The 13,204-nt window shown below is 39.3% G+C and overlaps 1 protein-coding gene across 1 annotated transcript; it reads right to left on the bottom strand.

The window, feature by feature from the left end:
- Positions 1 to 923: 923 nt before the first annotated feature.
- LOC112240154 (ferritin, middle subunit) lies at positions 924 to 2,972 on the bottom strand. The gene is made up of 4 exons (XM_024408497.2): positions 2,616 to 2,972; positions 2,081 to 2,227; positions 1,727 to 1,852; positions 924 to 1,285 (listed from the first exon to the last, which is right to left on the bottom strand). The coding sequence occupies exons 1-4, from the start codon at positions 2,715 to 2,717 to the stop codon at positions 1,130 to 1,132; spliced, it is 531 nt and encodes a 176-aa protein (XP_024264265.2). The 5' UTR covers positions 2,718 to 2,972; the 3' UTR covers positions 924 to 1,129.
- Between the last annotated feature and the right edge of the window lie 10,232 nt (positions 2,973 to 13,204).

The raw sequence follows: 13,204 nt of genomic DNA, 5'->3' as shown, positions 1-13,204 counted from the left end.
ATAGAACTGCCTTTATTTTGCTGGACCCCATGAAGAGTAACTGCTGCCTTGACAGCAGCTAATAGGGATCCATCAATACAAATGTTGGTAAATTAAGGAATATGCAATTTAATCAGATGCCATTTAGTGGCCTTTTTGGGTACATCAGATGCCATTTAGTGGCCTTTTTGGGTACATCAGATTACAAATCTCTGGCCCTCTGTGGCTTTGTGTAAAATATGTTTTCAAATAGAATGACAAAGCTGCCCTAAATATAAACCAAGATCCTCAATACCATGTCAATAATTGGTTGTATAAAGAATAAAGTTGAACAGTAATTGAAAATTCCATTGCTGATTAGAACATCTTCCCCTTTAACCAAGTGGTCTAGCCACCAGAAACTCCTTTACTATATCTTGAAAACAATATTTTTCAGTTCAAGTATTAGAGTTTGGTTTGCCTGTTAATTACCACAATGACAGCGTTCAGTAACTTAGGGGAACTATTGGGCATTACCAACTAAAATAAATAATGAGTGGAGATTTGCCAGTCAGAGCCGAACTTCCCATCACTAGAGAAATGTGCCATACCAGCTGGCTAACGGTTTTGATTGACCTCTAGGCTGTCTAATAAACTTGTGATGCAGTGTAAAGGTCTACATCAATTGTAGGTAACAATTTCACTCCTATGGAGCTAGATTTGACAGCTGGGTCCTTAATTGACATGTCCTTTACTGTATCGTGTAATAGTGCCACCCTGTGGTCAGAGGTAACATCCTTTAAAACTCATGTTTAACTTCTATTGTTGTGACCCTCAGTCACTAGTAGGTCTACAATTAAATATTTCTCACTGGTATGAAGACGCTCAGTAAAAGAGCAAAGCTCCTGACTAGACTGATACAACATCCATTACTACAGGTCAACACTTCAAAAACAGTAACAAACTTACGTGATATTTTTTTAATTGTTTTACAAGAAGCCTTGCCTCCAAAATACAGTAGTGTTGTCAACAGAAACAATGTCACAGCAGTGTTGCAATTCACCAGTTTAACACTCTCCCATCCCTATAAAAGCAAAGCCAGGAGGATTTATCAGAGAAGCCAGGAGTCCTGGTCTGAGGCATGAGGCCGTAGCCTGGGGATGGAAGTGGTTTAGCTCTGGCCTCCCAGGGTGTGCTTGTCAAACAGGTACTCTGCCATCTTGTTTTTGACAGCATCCATCTTGGTGAGGTTGGTGATGTAGTCTCCCAGCTTCTTAATGGCCTCCACCTGCTCATTCAGGTAATGGGTCTCCAGAAAGTCACACAGCTAAAGAGGGAACACACAGGTCAGACAAAATAATGAATACCGACTATTGTAATAGTAATTACAGTAACACACAAGAGCCTGGTGGTAATGGCATAAGTGTAGATAATGAGGTGTCTATTTAACGAGACAAGTCCATTAACAAACACTTTACAATGGCATCCTAAAGTGGAACAATGCCTTGTTCAGGGGCAGAACACATTTACCTTGTCAGCTCTGGGATTCAATCCAGCACCCTTTAAGGCCCAAATCTCTAACCCCTAGACAACCTGCCGCCCCTTACGCATTAGCTGCATTGTGTGCATCTGTGGACTATTGTGTGCGTGTGTCGAAGCAGGTAAACATCCTGTGTCATTAGTTATCAGAGCTACAACAACCTTATCATCTCCTGGGACAGTACCTGTATTCTATGTGATACATATATGTGGTTCCACCATAACTTACATGGGGGTCAACCTTGTCAGAGGCAATTTTGTGCAGGTCCAGCAGGGCTTGGTTCACATTCTTCTCCAGCTGCAGAGCACACTGCATGGCCTCCAGCCCATTGCCCCACTCATCACGTTCTGGCTTCTACACAGGACAGAGTGAACACAGAAGTGTTAAGGACTACTAGCAGATGTTAAGGTTAAGATAAAGTGAACAGAGTTACACCCCTCACAGTTTCAGTTCAGTGGTTAGAGGCAATATGTTTAGGACTACTCCAGGTTCTCTCGATCAACTAAACTCTGTAGACACTTTCCTCCATGGAGGAAAAACATCAGTCTACAATCTAAATGAGTTTGATGCTCAGGCGCTCACCTTGATGTCCTGGAGTAAAATGCGTCCACCTCTCTTGTTCTGGAAGGAGAGTAGCTTGTCCGCGTGCTCCCGCTCCTCGTCGCTGTTCTCCTTGAAGAAATGCGCGAAGCCACGCAGAGCCACATCGTCACGGGAGAAATAGAAAGCCTGGGTGGATAAACATTAAACATTGTAGTTAGAATAAAAAATATGACAAACATGACAGCATTCTGTTCTTGTTGTGGCAACTAAGCTTGATGATATAGGGATGAATCAGTCTGTTGTCTACTTGGTAACCTGACATTTAACCTGTCAATGAGTAGTTACGCGCTCTGACAGGAGGTAGGATAGATTCCCAACTTCATTTGTATGCCATTTCTAACTGGAAAGTCTTAATAGCCTTGCCAAGTAAAACTCAAATGTACTTCACGGAGTTGAGATTCTTGGCTATTAAATTGTCTAGACCTACAGAAAATTCAAGTGGAAAAAGAGCCATTTAGGACCAGGCATAATAACAGGTAGCTCAACAAAACGGTCATCTTGGTAGACTCCTTACCATTGAAGTGTAGGTGTAGGAGGCAAACATCTCCAAATTGATCATCCGGTTGATGGCAGTTTCGCAATCGTGGTGATAGTTCTGGCGGATCTGAGACTCCATCTTGGCAGATTTTTTATTTTATATCAAACTAAAAATACAAAAATAGAGTTTAAACTATATTGCTATTATAGTTCAAGTAAGTGCTATGTCATTAATCCTTAATGTTCTATAATGCGGGACGAAGGCAGAGGAGTTCCGTTCAATCACTGTTGAAGCAAGAACTTCTTCATGCGTCTTCTCAGACTTGTGAACTAGAAGGAGCCTTGTTCGCTCTATTTATTGTTCCAAAAGGAATGCGTCAGTGAAATCCACCCTCACAGAGCGTAGCCAATTACCTTTAGAATTTCAACAGGAACTAGGCGGGTCATTTAAAGACGAGCCCACTCATACGCATGACCTAAAGCAAAGATTATTTATTATATTGACAAGAGAGCCGAGTGACCACTCTATCAATGGAAATACATGTGCTCAAGGAATGAAGACAGGCAAGATCAGGTGGGACCATTCCAGCCAATGAGAGGGCAGGTACGCGTGTGAACACCACGCACAAATATACTTCATTTTTCTCAAAGTTTCCGGAATATCACATGCATCCACATATATCAGTACATTTGTAAAATCTTAAACATTACGAAACTTCGATTCGATCATAATCCTCAAGTACTTTGAAAAAAATGGGCTTATCACACGCGGAAAGATTTTGGGCAGAGTAAATGCTCTCGCCTTGACCTCTTCATCTCGGACTGTTATTTTTTTATATTTTTAACTTTGTTTATTACAAAGTAACATTCTATTGGAAACATCTAAAGCAGTAGTATCAGCTAAAAGCAAAAGCAATGCTACAGTGCAGGTCTAACTACAGAAGTTATTGTTGAAAAATGTATGTGTGTTATATCCTTAGAAGAAAATAGGAAGAATTTGAACACTCATTCTAATATTAGGCTAATTTAGAAATAGTCTACATCTACGTTTGATTTAGGATATAAAAGGAATTGAACTTTGAGACGCAGTTCTGTAAACTTCTGTTTCATTCTCTAAGAGCACATGTTTCAATAGCATATGTAGCTTAATTGTTTACCTTTTCCAGAATAGAGCCAAAAGAAAAACTGTATGGTTTATCACACTTTTTAATATCAGCTCAATTTTCAGTATGAGGTATGGGAATACAGTAGTGGACAGAGAAAGAAAGGCTGGCTTTTGTAGAAATGGTGTTTGATGATACACCTTTCGGTTACAAATTACATAATGAGGTTGACAAATGGTATGTCAGTTGATTACATTAGCCTATAAATAACTACACAAAATCAGTAGCTACATACATCTAAACATACATAGGTTATTAAGCTAAAACTGTGAAGTGGAAAACTTTTTACAGCTAATGAAAATCAAAGACGACAGTAATAAAGTAACCTTCCTAACAACTTCAGTTCACATGACCTGATCTTCCACAACTGTTGACAGGGTGCTTTCAGGGTGCTGGGTTATTGCTCAATACAGCCATGTAGTTGAAACGTCATTGGTATTCATAAGAACTAGAGCTGTGTTCGAATACTCATACTAACTGCACTAACCATACTATTTGTGATGGAAGTGGAGTATGTAGTATGGTTATTGGTCATAGTATGGATATAGTTAGTATGCCAAAAGTTCCCGGATGTCATACTAAATTAGCCAAAATACAAAGTATATAAGCAGTGGACATTATTTCTGTGCTTTCAGGGCCCATAATTCAATTCTTCAGAAAACGGGCATGGCCACACAACGTTTTCAGATTTTAAGAAAATGGCAGAAAATAATAATTAAATGAAATTGAATTGTAATTAAATTGTTGCCAGCACCACAGTTACAGTCACCAATGCTCTGGATAACATGAAAACAGCCTAACCAGCTCTGCTAGGGCGAGTAAAATGGTCAGTGAGGTGTTCTCTCATTTGTGTCTGGAAATAGCTAGCAAGCTAGCCAAAGTTAACCGGTTAGCTTGGGTGCTTGACTGCCGTTGTGAGGTCAGAACGCTCGAGTCAACCCAACTCCTCGGCCAGAGAGCAAAACGCTTTGAATTTACAAACGGACAATCTGACAACGCTCTGAATTTACGAATGCCCAGAGCGTACTCTGGCACTCCAGATTGAATTTACCAACACATCCGAAATCGTATGATGTCTAGATAGTAATTTGTTATGCTAACAAGCTAGCAAGAGGTTGCAAAGCAACAGCTTCCGGTAGACAGGCGAAGCGCTAGTAAGCTCAACTAAAGGTTTACAGTTCTTTTACAGTATATTCAAATGTAACCTTTATTTAACGAGGCAAGTCATTTAAGAACAAATTCTTATTTTCATTGACGGCCTACTCCAGCCAAACCAGGACGACACTGGGCCCAATCATACCTCAATTACAGCAGTACTATGGTGACGCCGCTTGCACTGAGATGCAGTGCCTTAGACCGCTGAGCCATTCGAGAGCCCGTGTGAACTAATAGTATATAGTATGCAGTATGTACTCATTAAGTATGTAGTATACAGCATGTTAGTATGGGTATTCGAACACAGCTGAGGTCTTCTGGGGCAGTTTGCATCAAGCCTCTCAGAGCAAGAGTGCCCTATTTAGGATTATCAGTTTTGCCTTTTAGATCACATTGAATAACATTACATGGATGGGGAAGCTCCTCCCCCCAGCCTCCACTGATTTATACAGACCCTGGTCTTTCCTGGCCTAGTATGTAAGGTAGTGCCTCTATTCCAATTGTTTTAGAACAGGGACCCCTTTTTCCTAAAATGTAAGCCAAAACAGGCTCTATCTATAAGTTTGTCATAGCTACTATCTAGGTTCATTGTTTGTTGAAAAATTATGAAGCTGCTTCAAATGTGGGTAAGGGTCTTCAACATAGATAATCCTTGAAGTATGTGCCCTGCTTTCTGCTACTTTGATCAACTGTTCTAGGCTGAACCTCACTTTATAGCGTAATGCTTTCATTATGAGTGCAAAAAAGTTTTGGAGACAATGAGACGAAGCCTCTTCAGACTGTTGGAAGTGGCAGTAGACTCATGCTTAAACCGGTGTTACAAGAAGGGCTGTGTCATACTTGGCATTCCTTCTTTTTTTTGCGAAAAGGGACATCACTTTTTGACTAAATTATGTGTCATGCCTAAAGTATAAGTTTGGGTGAGCATATAACGTGAACGTCTAGCATCCCAAAAGTTGCTTGCAACTCGTCACGGACAACTTCAGCTTTTTAGCTAATTATCAACTTTGCAACTATTTACTACTTTTTAGCTACTTTACAACTACTTAGCATGTTAGCTAACCCTTCCCCTGACCCTAACCGTAACCCTTTAACCTAACGCCTAACCTTATCTTAACCCTAAAGTAACCTTATCCCCTAGCCTAACTAACTTTAGCCACCTAGCTAACGTTAGCACCTAGCCACCGAGCTAAAGTTAGCCACAACAAATTGAAATTCGTAACATATCATATGTTTAGCAAATCGTAACATATTATAAAAATTGCAATTCGTAACATATTGTACGAATTACCATTAGTTTATTATAATACCAATTTGATGATGGGACATCCACAAATTAATACATACCATACAAAACATATCATACTAAATGGAGTATTCCCGAATGTACTTTTACTTTGTTACGTCTACTCTTCCAGTTTGTTCTAAGTGACCAAATTTTAGCAGAAGAGCAAACAGGATTAAAATTGAAATAGTCAAATAATTGTCTTAATTTCTCTATGCAAATCTCTTCTGTAATGTTCAACCTGTGTTAAGTTGTTAAAGTCATGACCGGGTCCATCATGTGAAGCCACACAAAGTTATGTAAGTTATACCGTAAAGTCTATTGAAGTTCTGAAACACAGTGTTTTCAGTCTGTATTCTTTCCCCCTCACCCTCTCTCCCTCCCACTATTTTTTCAGTTGTGACATATATATATTTATATTTTGGATGGGTTGAATAAACACTCAGGCTCTGCCCTGCAACCGTTGCCTCGTTTTGTATCACATTCCAATGATAAAACTGGGGAGGGGACAAAAATGCATGTCCCCTCTGTCCCCAGGGAAATGTGCGCCACTTCTTATTCCTGTCATAACCTCCTGTTGGTTCTACTACAGTATGGACTGACTCAGGCTCTGCCCTGAATGTATTTCTGCCTTGTCATTGTGACTCAGCATTCTGGAGTCTCAAGCAGAGATGGAAGGGGAAGCAAGACAGCCCACTCCTTCTTTTCCCCCAATGGAAGTCAATTAACTAAGCAGACCACTATTGCATTGTTGTCTGCTTAAGGAGCCACTTCCTAAAGCAGACAGTGGTAAACGACCTGAGTTTAACTATCTTCATTTATCAACAATCATTGGTCTCGAGGTAGTTCTGTTCTGTTATCACAGTGACAATGGTGGAAGAAGGCGTAGTTTTGTGACTGTAGAAACAGACATGATGGGTGATGAATGGGCGAAGACCGACTGATACCAGATTTGAAGAAAAGGAAAAAGGGAAGAAGGAGAGAACAGCAGGAACAAACACTATACTATGCAACTTACATATACTTTGTAACTTACTAAGGCATTTTTAAACAAATAGCCGTGAATGGTTGTTTTTGGTGAAATTAAGGGAAAATACAACAAATTTCCAGAAAATGTTGTCAATTTAGTCAATCAGAACTCAAATAGCAATATATTTCTGTATTACTTTAAACTGTTGGTCTAACTATAACAGTTCAGAAAGTCACCACCAATGTCAAAACCCATTATTCTATATATGTTCCCTTCACCACGTTTGGGTCGTACATGGTCTGGATTACTAATTTCTTTATATATATTGGTATTTTCTCTCTCTTTATTGAGATATCAAGTTATGAATGAGAGGGGGTGACAGAAAGGTAGAGGAATACAGATAGGAAGCGTAGGCAGGGTTTGAATCCATGCTGCAATGGGTCATGTGTGGTCCAGAGTCAGCAGCATTACCACTAGACCAGAATATGTCACAAAATGTCTAATGTCTAATACTCAATTAACTTAATAGGAGTCGAGGCACTCAATGTCAAGAAGCTGCTGACTTGATTTCACACTTTAATTGCACTATCAATTAATTTAAAAGTATTCATACATACATACATACATACATACGTAAATACATACATACATGGTTGTAAAGGAAATCATGTCCAGTCCTAATAAGCTGAAGATTCTATAATGAATCAAATTAAACAAGTATTGTGTTAGTCTAGCTGAAAACAGAGAGGCTGATTACTTTGTTGTAGTGAAAGTGAACTGGGATAGAAATACATTATATATCCAATTAAAGTGAGTGTCGCGATGCCAACTTTGGACCAACTACATTAAGTGTAAAGGCTTGGATAGGCCTATGGCTCAGAATATGGAATAGAATGTGAATGGTGGGCTACTCTCTCAAGTATTAATTCAAAAATGCAAATATGCAACTATAGGTTGTGGGCGGAAGCCGTGAAAACGTGAAGTTGATCGATCCCCATCGAGGGAGGAGCAGATTTTTTTTGTATATGACAGTAAAACATTCTTATAATAACTATAACATTTGTTGGCACCTTCGATTCTGGCACATTTTCTCATAAAAGGTGTAGTTTAACACTGCTTCTATCTACATTGTAAACACAGCCTCAAACGAGGTTTGAAAACTCAAATTGCTTGCTGTAGGTGTTTGATGAACTCCCAAAAACTGAAATAAGAAAATGTGACATTTAAAAAAAATCATGTTTTGGCCTAGCTGCAGGCTTAAAGAAACATTCAATCACATACTGCACAGTTTCTTCATATTCTGCCATTCTGCCATTAGAAAGTCAAATAAAGGCGTGTAGATTGAAAGATGTGTGTGTCATGTATGCTAGAATGGAGGTTTAAAAACAAAGCTGAATATGCAAATTAGCCAACACAGCATATCCTACACATATACTGTAGCATACCTTGCGTTACAATGTCCTCTGTAAAACAACTGGGAAAAATGTATACAATTTGTTCTGCAATAAGAGAACCAGAGTTTGATTTCTAAACCAGAGGACAACAGAATTATATTCACTGCATGTTACAATAGTAAAACAATCTCTTTGTCACCTCGTCACACTGATTCTATATTGAATTTAGTCTTCGAGATGGTCTAGCGAGCATGTGTATCTGTGGTTGGTGCTCTTCAACTCTAAAATGCACTATACCCCTCAAACTCAACTCTGGACCTAGAAGCCAGTTCCATTGTTCCCCTCTTGTCAGGGACTGATTTAGACCTGGGACACCAGGTGTGTGCAATTAATTATCAGATAGAACAGAAAACCAGCAGACTCCGGATCTCGTAGGGTAAATTGAATACTCCTGCATTAGATTGTGTAAGGCAAAACCTGCAAAGAAAAGGCAACAAGCAAATGCACAAACACTAGAGAAAACTAAAAAATATTTTTTTATTTGCTATCTACCTGCATTTTCTCTGGTATTTCTAGAACCACCTGCAACTCGACATGTATAAGATAACTGGTTTCCAGAATTGGGAACGAAGAGAGTACAGCCAATACCAGGTTAGTTGTAGAATCTATTGCAGTGTTTTGATTAGGCAAAGCCTGTAATATCCAGAAATGATGGATAACAACATTCTTTGGTTATATCATATCTAGTGTAGCTACAATCTATGGATTTTTTTCCAATGGGGCAGAGAGAAAAATGTTGCTGTTTTAGAGCTCAGGGATTCTTAAAAGATGGGACAATCAACTTTTTTTCTACAAATACTTGTCTTAATATTAACAAAATGAAGTTTATATTTTGACAGAGCAAAGTATCAGCTATCTAAGTAAAAGGCACTTGACAGCCCACTTGGAGTTTGCCAAAAGGCACCTCAAGGACTCTTAGACCATGAGAGGCAAGATTATCTGGTCTGATGAAACCAAGAATGAACTCTGGCCTGAATGCCAAGCGTCACATCTGGAGGAAACCTGGCACCATCCCTACGGAGAAGCATGGTGGTGGCAGCATCATGCTGTGGGGATGGTTTTCAGTGGCAGGGATTGGGACACTAGTCAGGGTCGAGGGAAAGCTGAACAGAGCAGAATTACAGAGAGATCCTTGTTGAAAACCTGCTCAAGACCTCAGATTGGGCGACGGTTCACCTTCCAACAGGACAACGAACCTAAGCAAACTTCCCCAAATACAGGTTTGCAAAGCTTGTAGCGTTACATCCAAGAAGACTTGAGACTGTAATCGCTGCCAAAGGTGCTTCAACAAAGTATTAAGTAAAGGCTTTGAATACCAGTGGTTGAAAAAGTACCCAATTGTTATACTTTAGTAAAAGTAAACATACCGTAATAGAAAATGACTCAAGTAAAAGTGAAACTCACCCAGTAAAATCCTACTTGAGTAAAAGTCAAAAAGTATTTTGTTTTAAATACACTTAACCCTTGTGTAGTCTTAACATTCTGTATACTCCCCTAGTCCTAAGGGTAAACAATGCCCCGCCTTCACTAAACCCCTAAAATAAAGCAGGCTAATTGTATTTTAAACCCCAAATCTATTTTGCATGAAGTAACAACCTATCATGTGTCACAAACTTTGTGAATATCTGGTGTTTCCCTATCACACAGCAGAAAGACTGCATTTAATCAGTTGACACCACTTGTTCTTATTACACCACAACTGTCATAATTGTTTTCTTTAACAAAGTAGAGTATTATTATTATTATTATTATTATTGCTAAAGGTACTGCGTAGGTGTACATTTTTTTGCAAGAGATAGCACTTGTATAGCCTAAAAAAGTAGCAGAAATGTGCAGAAAGTAGTTTTGAATGTATTTTATTGAAGGGAAATAATAATAGTCTTGAATGTTTTTGGAAACATAGTGATATATTCTTATATACTGTATAATGAGGAATAAACTACAAAATAAACTACAAAATACTAGTCCTCTCATTTTTTTAACCTTTGCCCCCACCCACAAGGTGTATCAACAACAATGAATAAGAATAAAATAAGATCATAGATACAAAACAAAAACATGAAGAATATAAATCAATCAGCTCAAATTAGCACATGTAGGACAGTATGCAAGTGTGTGTGCATGGACTTTGTAGATGTATTTTTCACATGTGCAGCACATAGTATTTGTTTTACAGTCCTTCTTTGGGGAACAGGACAAAATTCAGCCCCCTGAACAGCTTTCACAAGCACTGTAGAGGCTGTTGTGCGGGGGAGGTGCTCCCTTCTTTGATTGTGTGGGTTACAAGTGCCTTTCCCAGCTGCTCCAGGAACACCCTCCTCTTGTTCTGCTTATCAGGCATCTAAGTAGGGTTGATCTTGTTCCATATCACGAAGGCAAACTTTGATGAGAAGTCCTTTCTCTCCCTTGTAGCGAGGAGTGCAGGGGGGAGCTCAGGCTTGTTCTTTATAACTGTGCCAACCATGGTGCTCTTCCTCTTCAGGAGCTGCTGGCGGAGTTCATAAGAGGTGAAGAAATTGTCACACGTGACATTGTGCCTCCTCAGTCCATCTGTCACATCAAGCACAACCCCCATCCCCTGGTTCTTCTCTGGGCCCCCACCGGTCGGCTCCCTGTGTAGACTTGCATCTTCCAAGCGTAGCTGGATTGTGCGTCACAGGCCACCCATGTCTTGATGCCATACTTTGCTAGCTTGCCGGGAATATACTGCCGGAAAGGACAGCAACCTTTTGACAAAAGAGATTACTATCAGTAATAAGTATCAGTGTCACAGAAAACAGTGACATAAATCAATGATATTACAGGTATGGAGGAAACCCAGACCTCTCTTATGGCCGCCAGTTTGTCTCCCATACATCTTGCAGGTCTTTTCTCACGGTTATCAAATCGTAGCATTCTTGAGAAAGTGTGGAAGACTTTCAGTGGCATCGTGGCATTGAAAATCGCCCTTCCACTCTGCATCCCAGAGACTACATGTAACTTCGTCTCGGGACCTATACACACCAGCTAAGATTATCAGCCCTATTTAGGCACACAGATCAATCTCATCCATCCTTTTCCAGATGTCTCCATATTTACGGAAACCCTCCAAATTTGTCATCTCCAGGATGATTTTTTTCGATGGCTGGTGTGATGAACATGTAGAATGTTGAGGCGATGTCCTGGGCATGGGCAACTGCATGTCTAGTGGGCCCTGGGGTGGGCATCCTGCCCTGGTTGTCATATGGTGACAAGGACCATGTTATTTTGCTATTCTTTGATAAAAATGTCTCTCTTTCAGCTTGGGGTTATTTCTTCATCGGAAGATGATGCATCGTGCTCTGGGTTGTAATTCTTCCCCATTTCCTTCTTCAGATTAAAACAAAAAAAGTTTTAATTTTGTCTGAGTTCAATAAGTAGCAGACATAATCTCAATGTCTCATTGTGTGTGTGTCTTTGTGGTTTATGTGGTGTGTAAATGATTGTAAAACTGCCGGGTCAAAAATGACCCTAAGACAATCTTTGTACCCTGGTGGTGTACAGCTTTCATGGAAATATTTGTATTTATTTACGGATGTTGCAACCCTCAGACATTCTTTACAAATGAAGCATGTATTTAGTGCGTCATCAGATCAGAGGAAGTACAGATGACAGGTGATGTTCTTTTGATAATTGTGTGAATTAGACCATTTTCCTCTCCTGCTAAGCATTCAAAGTGTAATGAGTACTTTTGGGTATGTATGGAGTAAAAAGTATATAATTTTCTTTAGGAATGTAGTGAAGTAAAAGTATAAAGTTGTCAAAAATATAAATAGTAAAGTACAGATAAGTCGTACTTTCAAGTATTTTTACTTAAGTACTTTACATCACTGCTGGATACTTAAGTAAATGTGATATTTCAATGTTTAATTTTTGAATACATTTGCAAACATTTCTTAACCTGTTTTTGCTTTGTCATTATGGGACATTGTGTGTAGATTGATGGGGGGAAAAAATGTAATACATTTTAGAATAAGGCTGTAACGTAACAAAAAGTGGAAAAAGTCAAGGGGTCTGAATACTTTCCGAATACACTATATGATACCTAAAAGCTTTTGGAGATCAAAGCAATGTTGAGGGAATCCTATTTGAGTTATAAAAAGATACGCAAGTGATAAGTAAGATTTACAAAACCTTGCAGAGAGCCTATCTGACTCACAATCTATGGAGAAAAAAAGATGGACTATTGGAACCAAGACTTAAAAATAACTGGTATTGGAACAAGATGGAGAGTGTGTTGACTATAGACAGAAACAACATAACACAATTTGAAGTCATATGGGGTAGAGTTTCATAAGAATTAGAAACAACATTGGGTGTGGATACATTGGGTCTGAGCAAGTGTGATGTGATATATTTTTGTGGAAATATATGTATGTCACGCCTCCACATCGTTACGCACACCTGGACTTCCTCATCAACTTGATCATCTTCCCTTTTATTTAGTCATCAGTAGCCTCAGTCATCAAGCATTATTGGTTTGTTTTCCTGTTCAGTACATATCCCCTGTTTTGTTATTGTTGCCTTGCACTCTCTTTCTGCATATGCTTCCTGACTCACTGTGTATACACGGCAGAATAC

This window comes from Oncorhynchus tshawytscha, linkage group LG09 (assembly GCF_018296145.1).
Source record: "Oncorhynchus tshawytscha isolate Ot180627B linkage group LG09, Otsh_v2.0, whole genome shotgun sequence".
Lineage (NCBI taxonomy): Eukaryota > Metazoa > Chordata > Actinopteri > Salmoniformes > Salmonidae > Oncorhynchus > Oncorhynchus tshawytscha.
The sequence above is the reverse complement of the archived record's forward strand: the minus strand, read 5'-3'. Positions and strand labels throughout refer to the sequence as shown.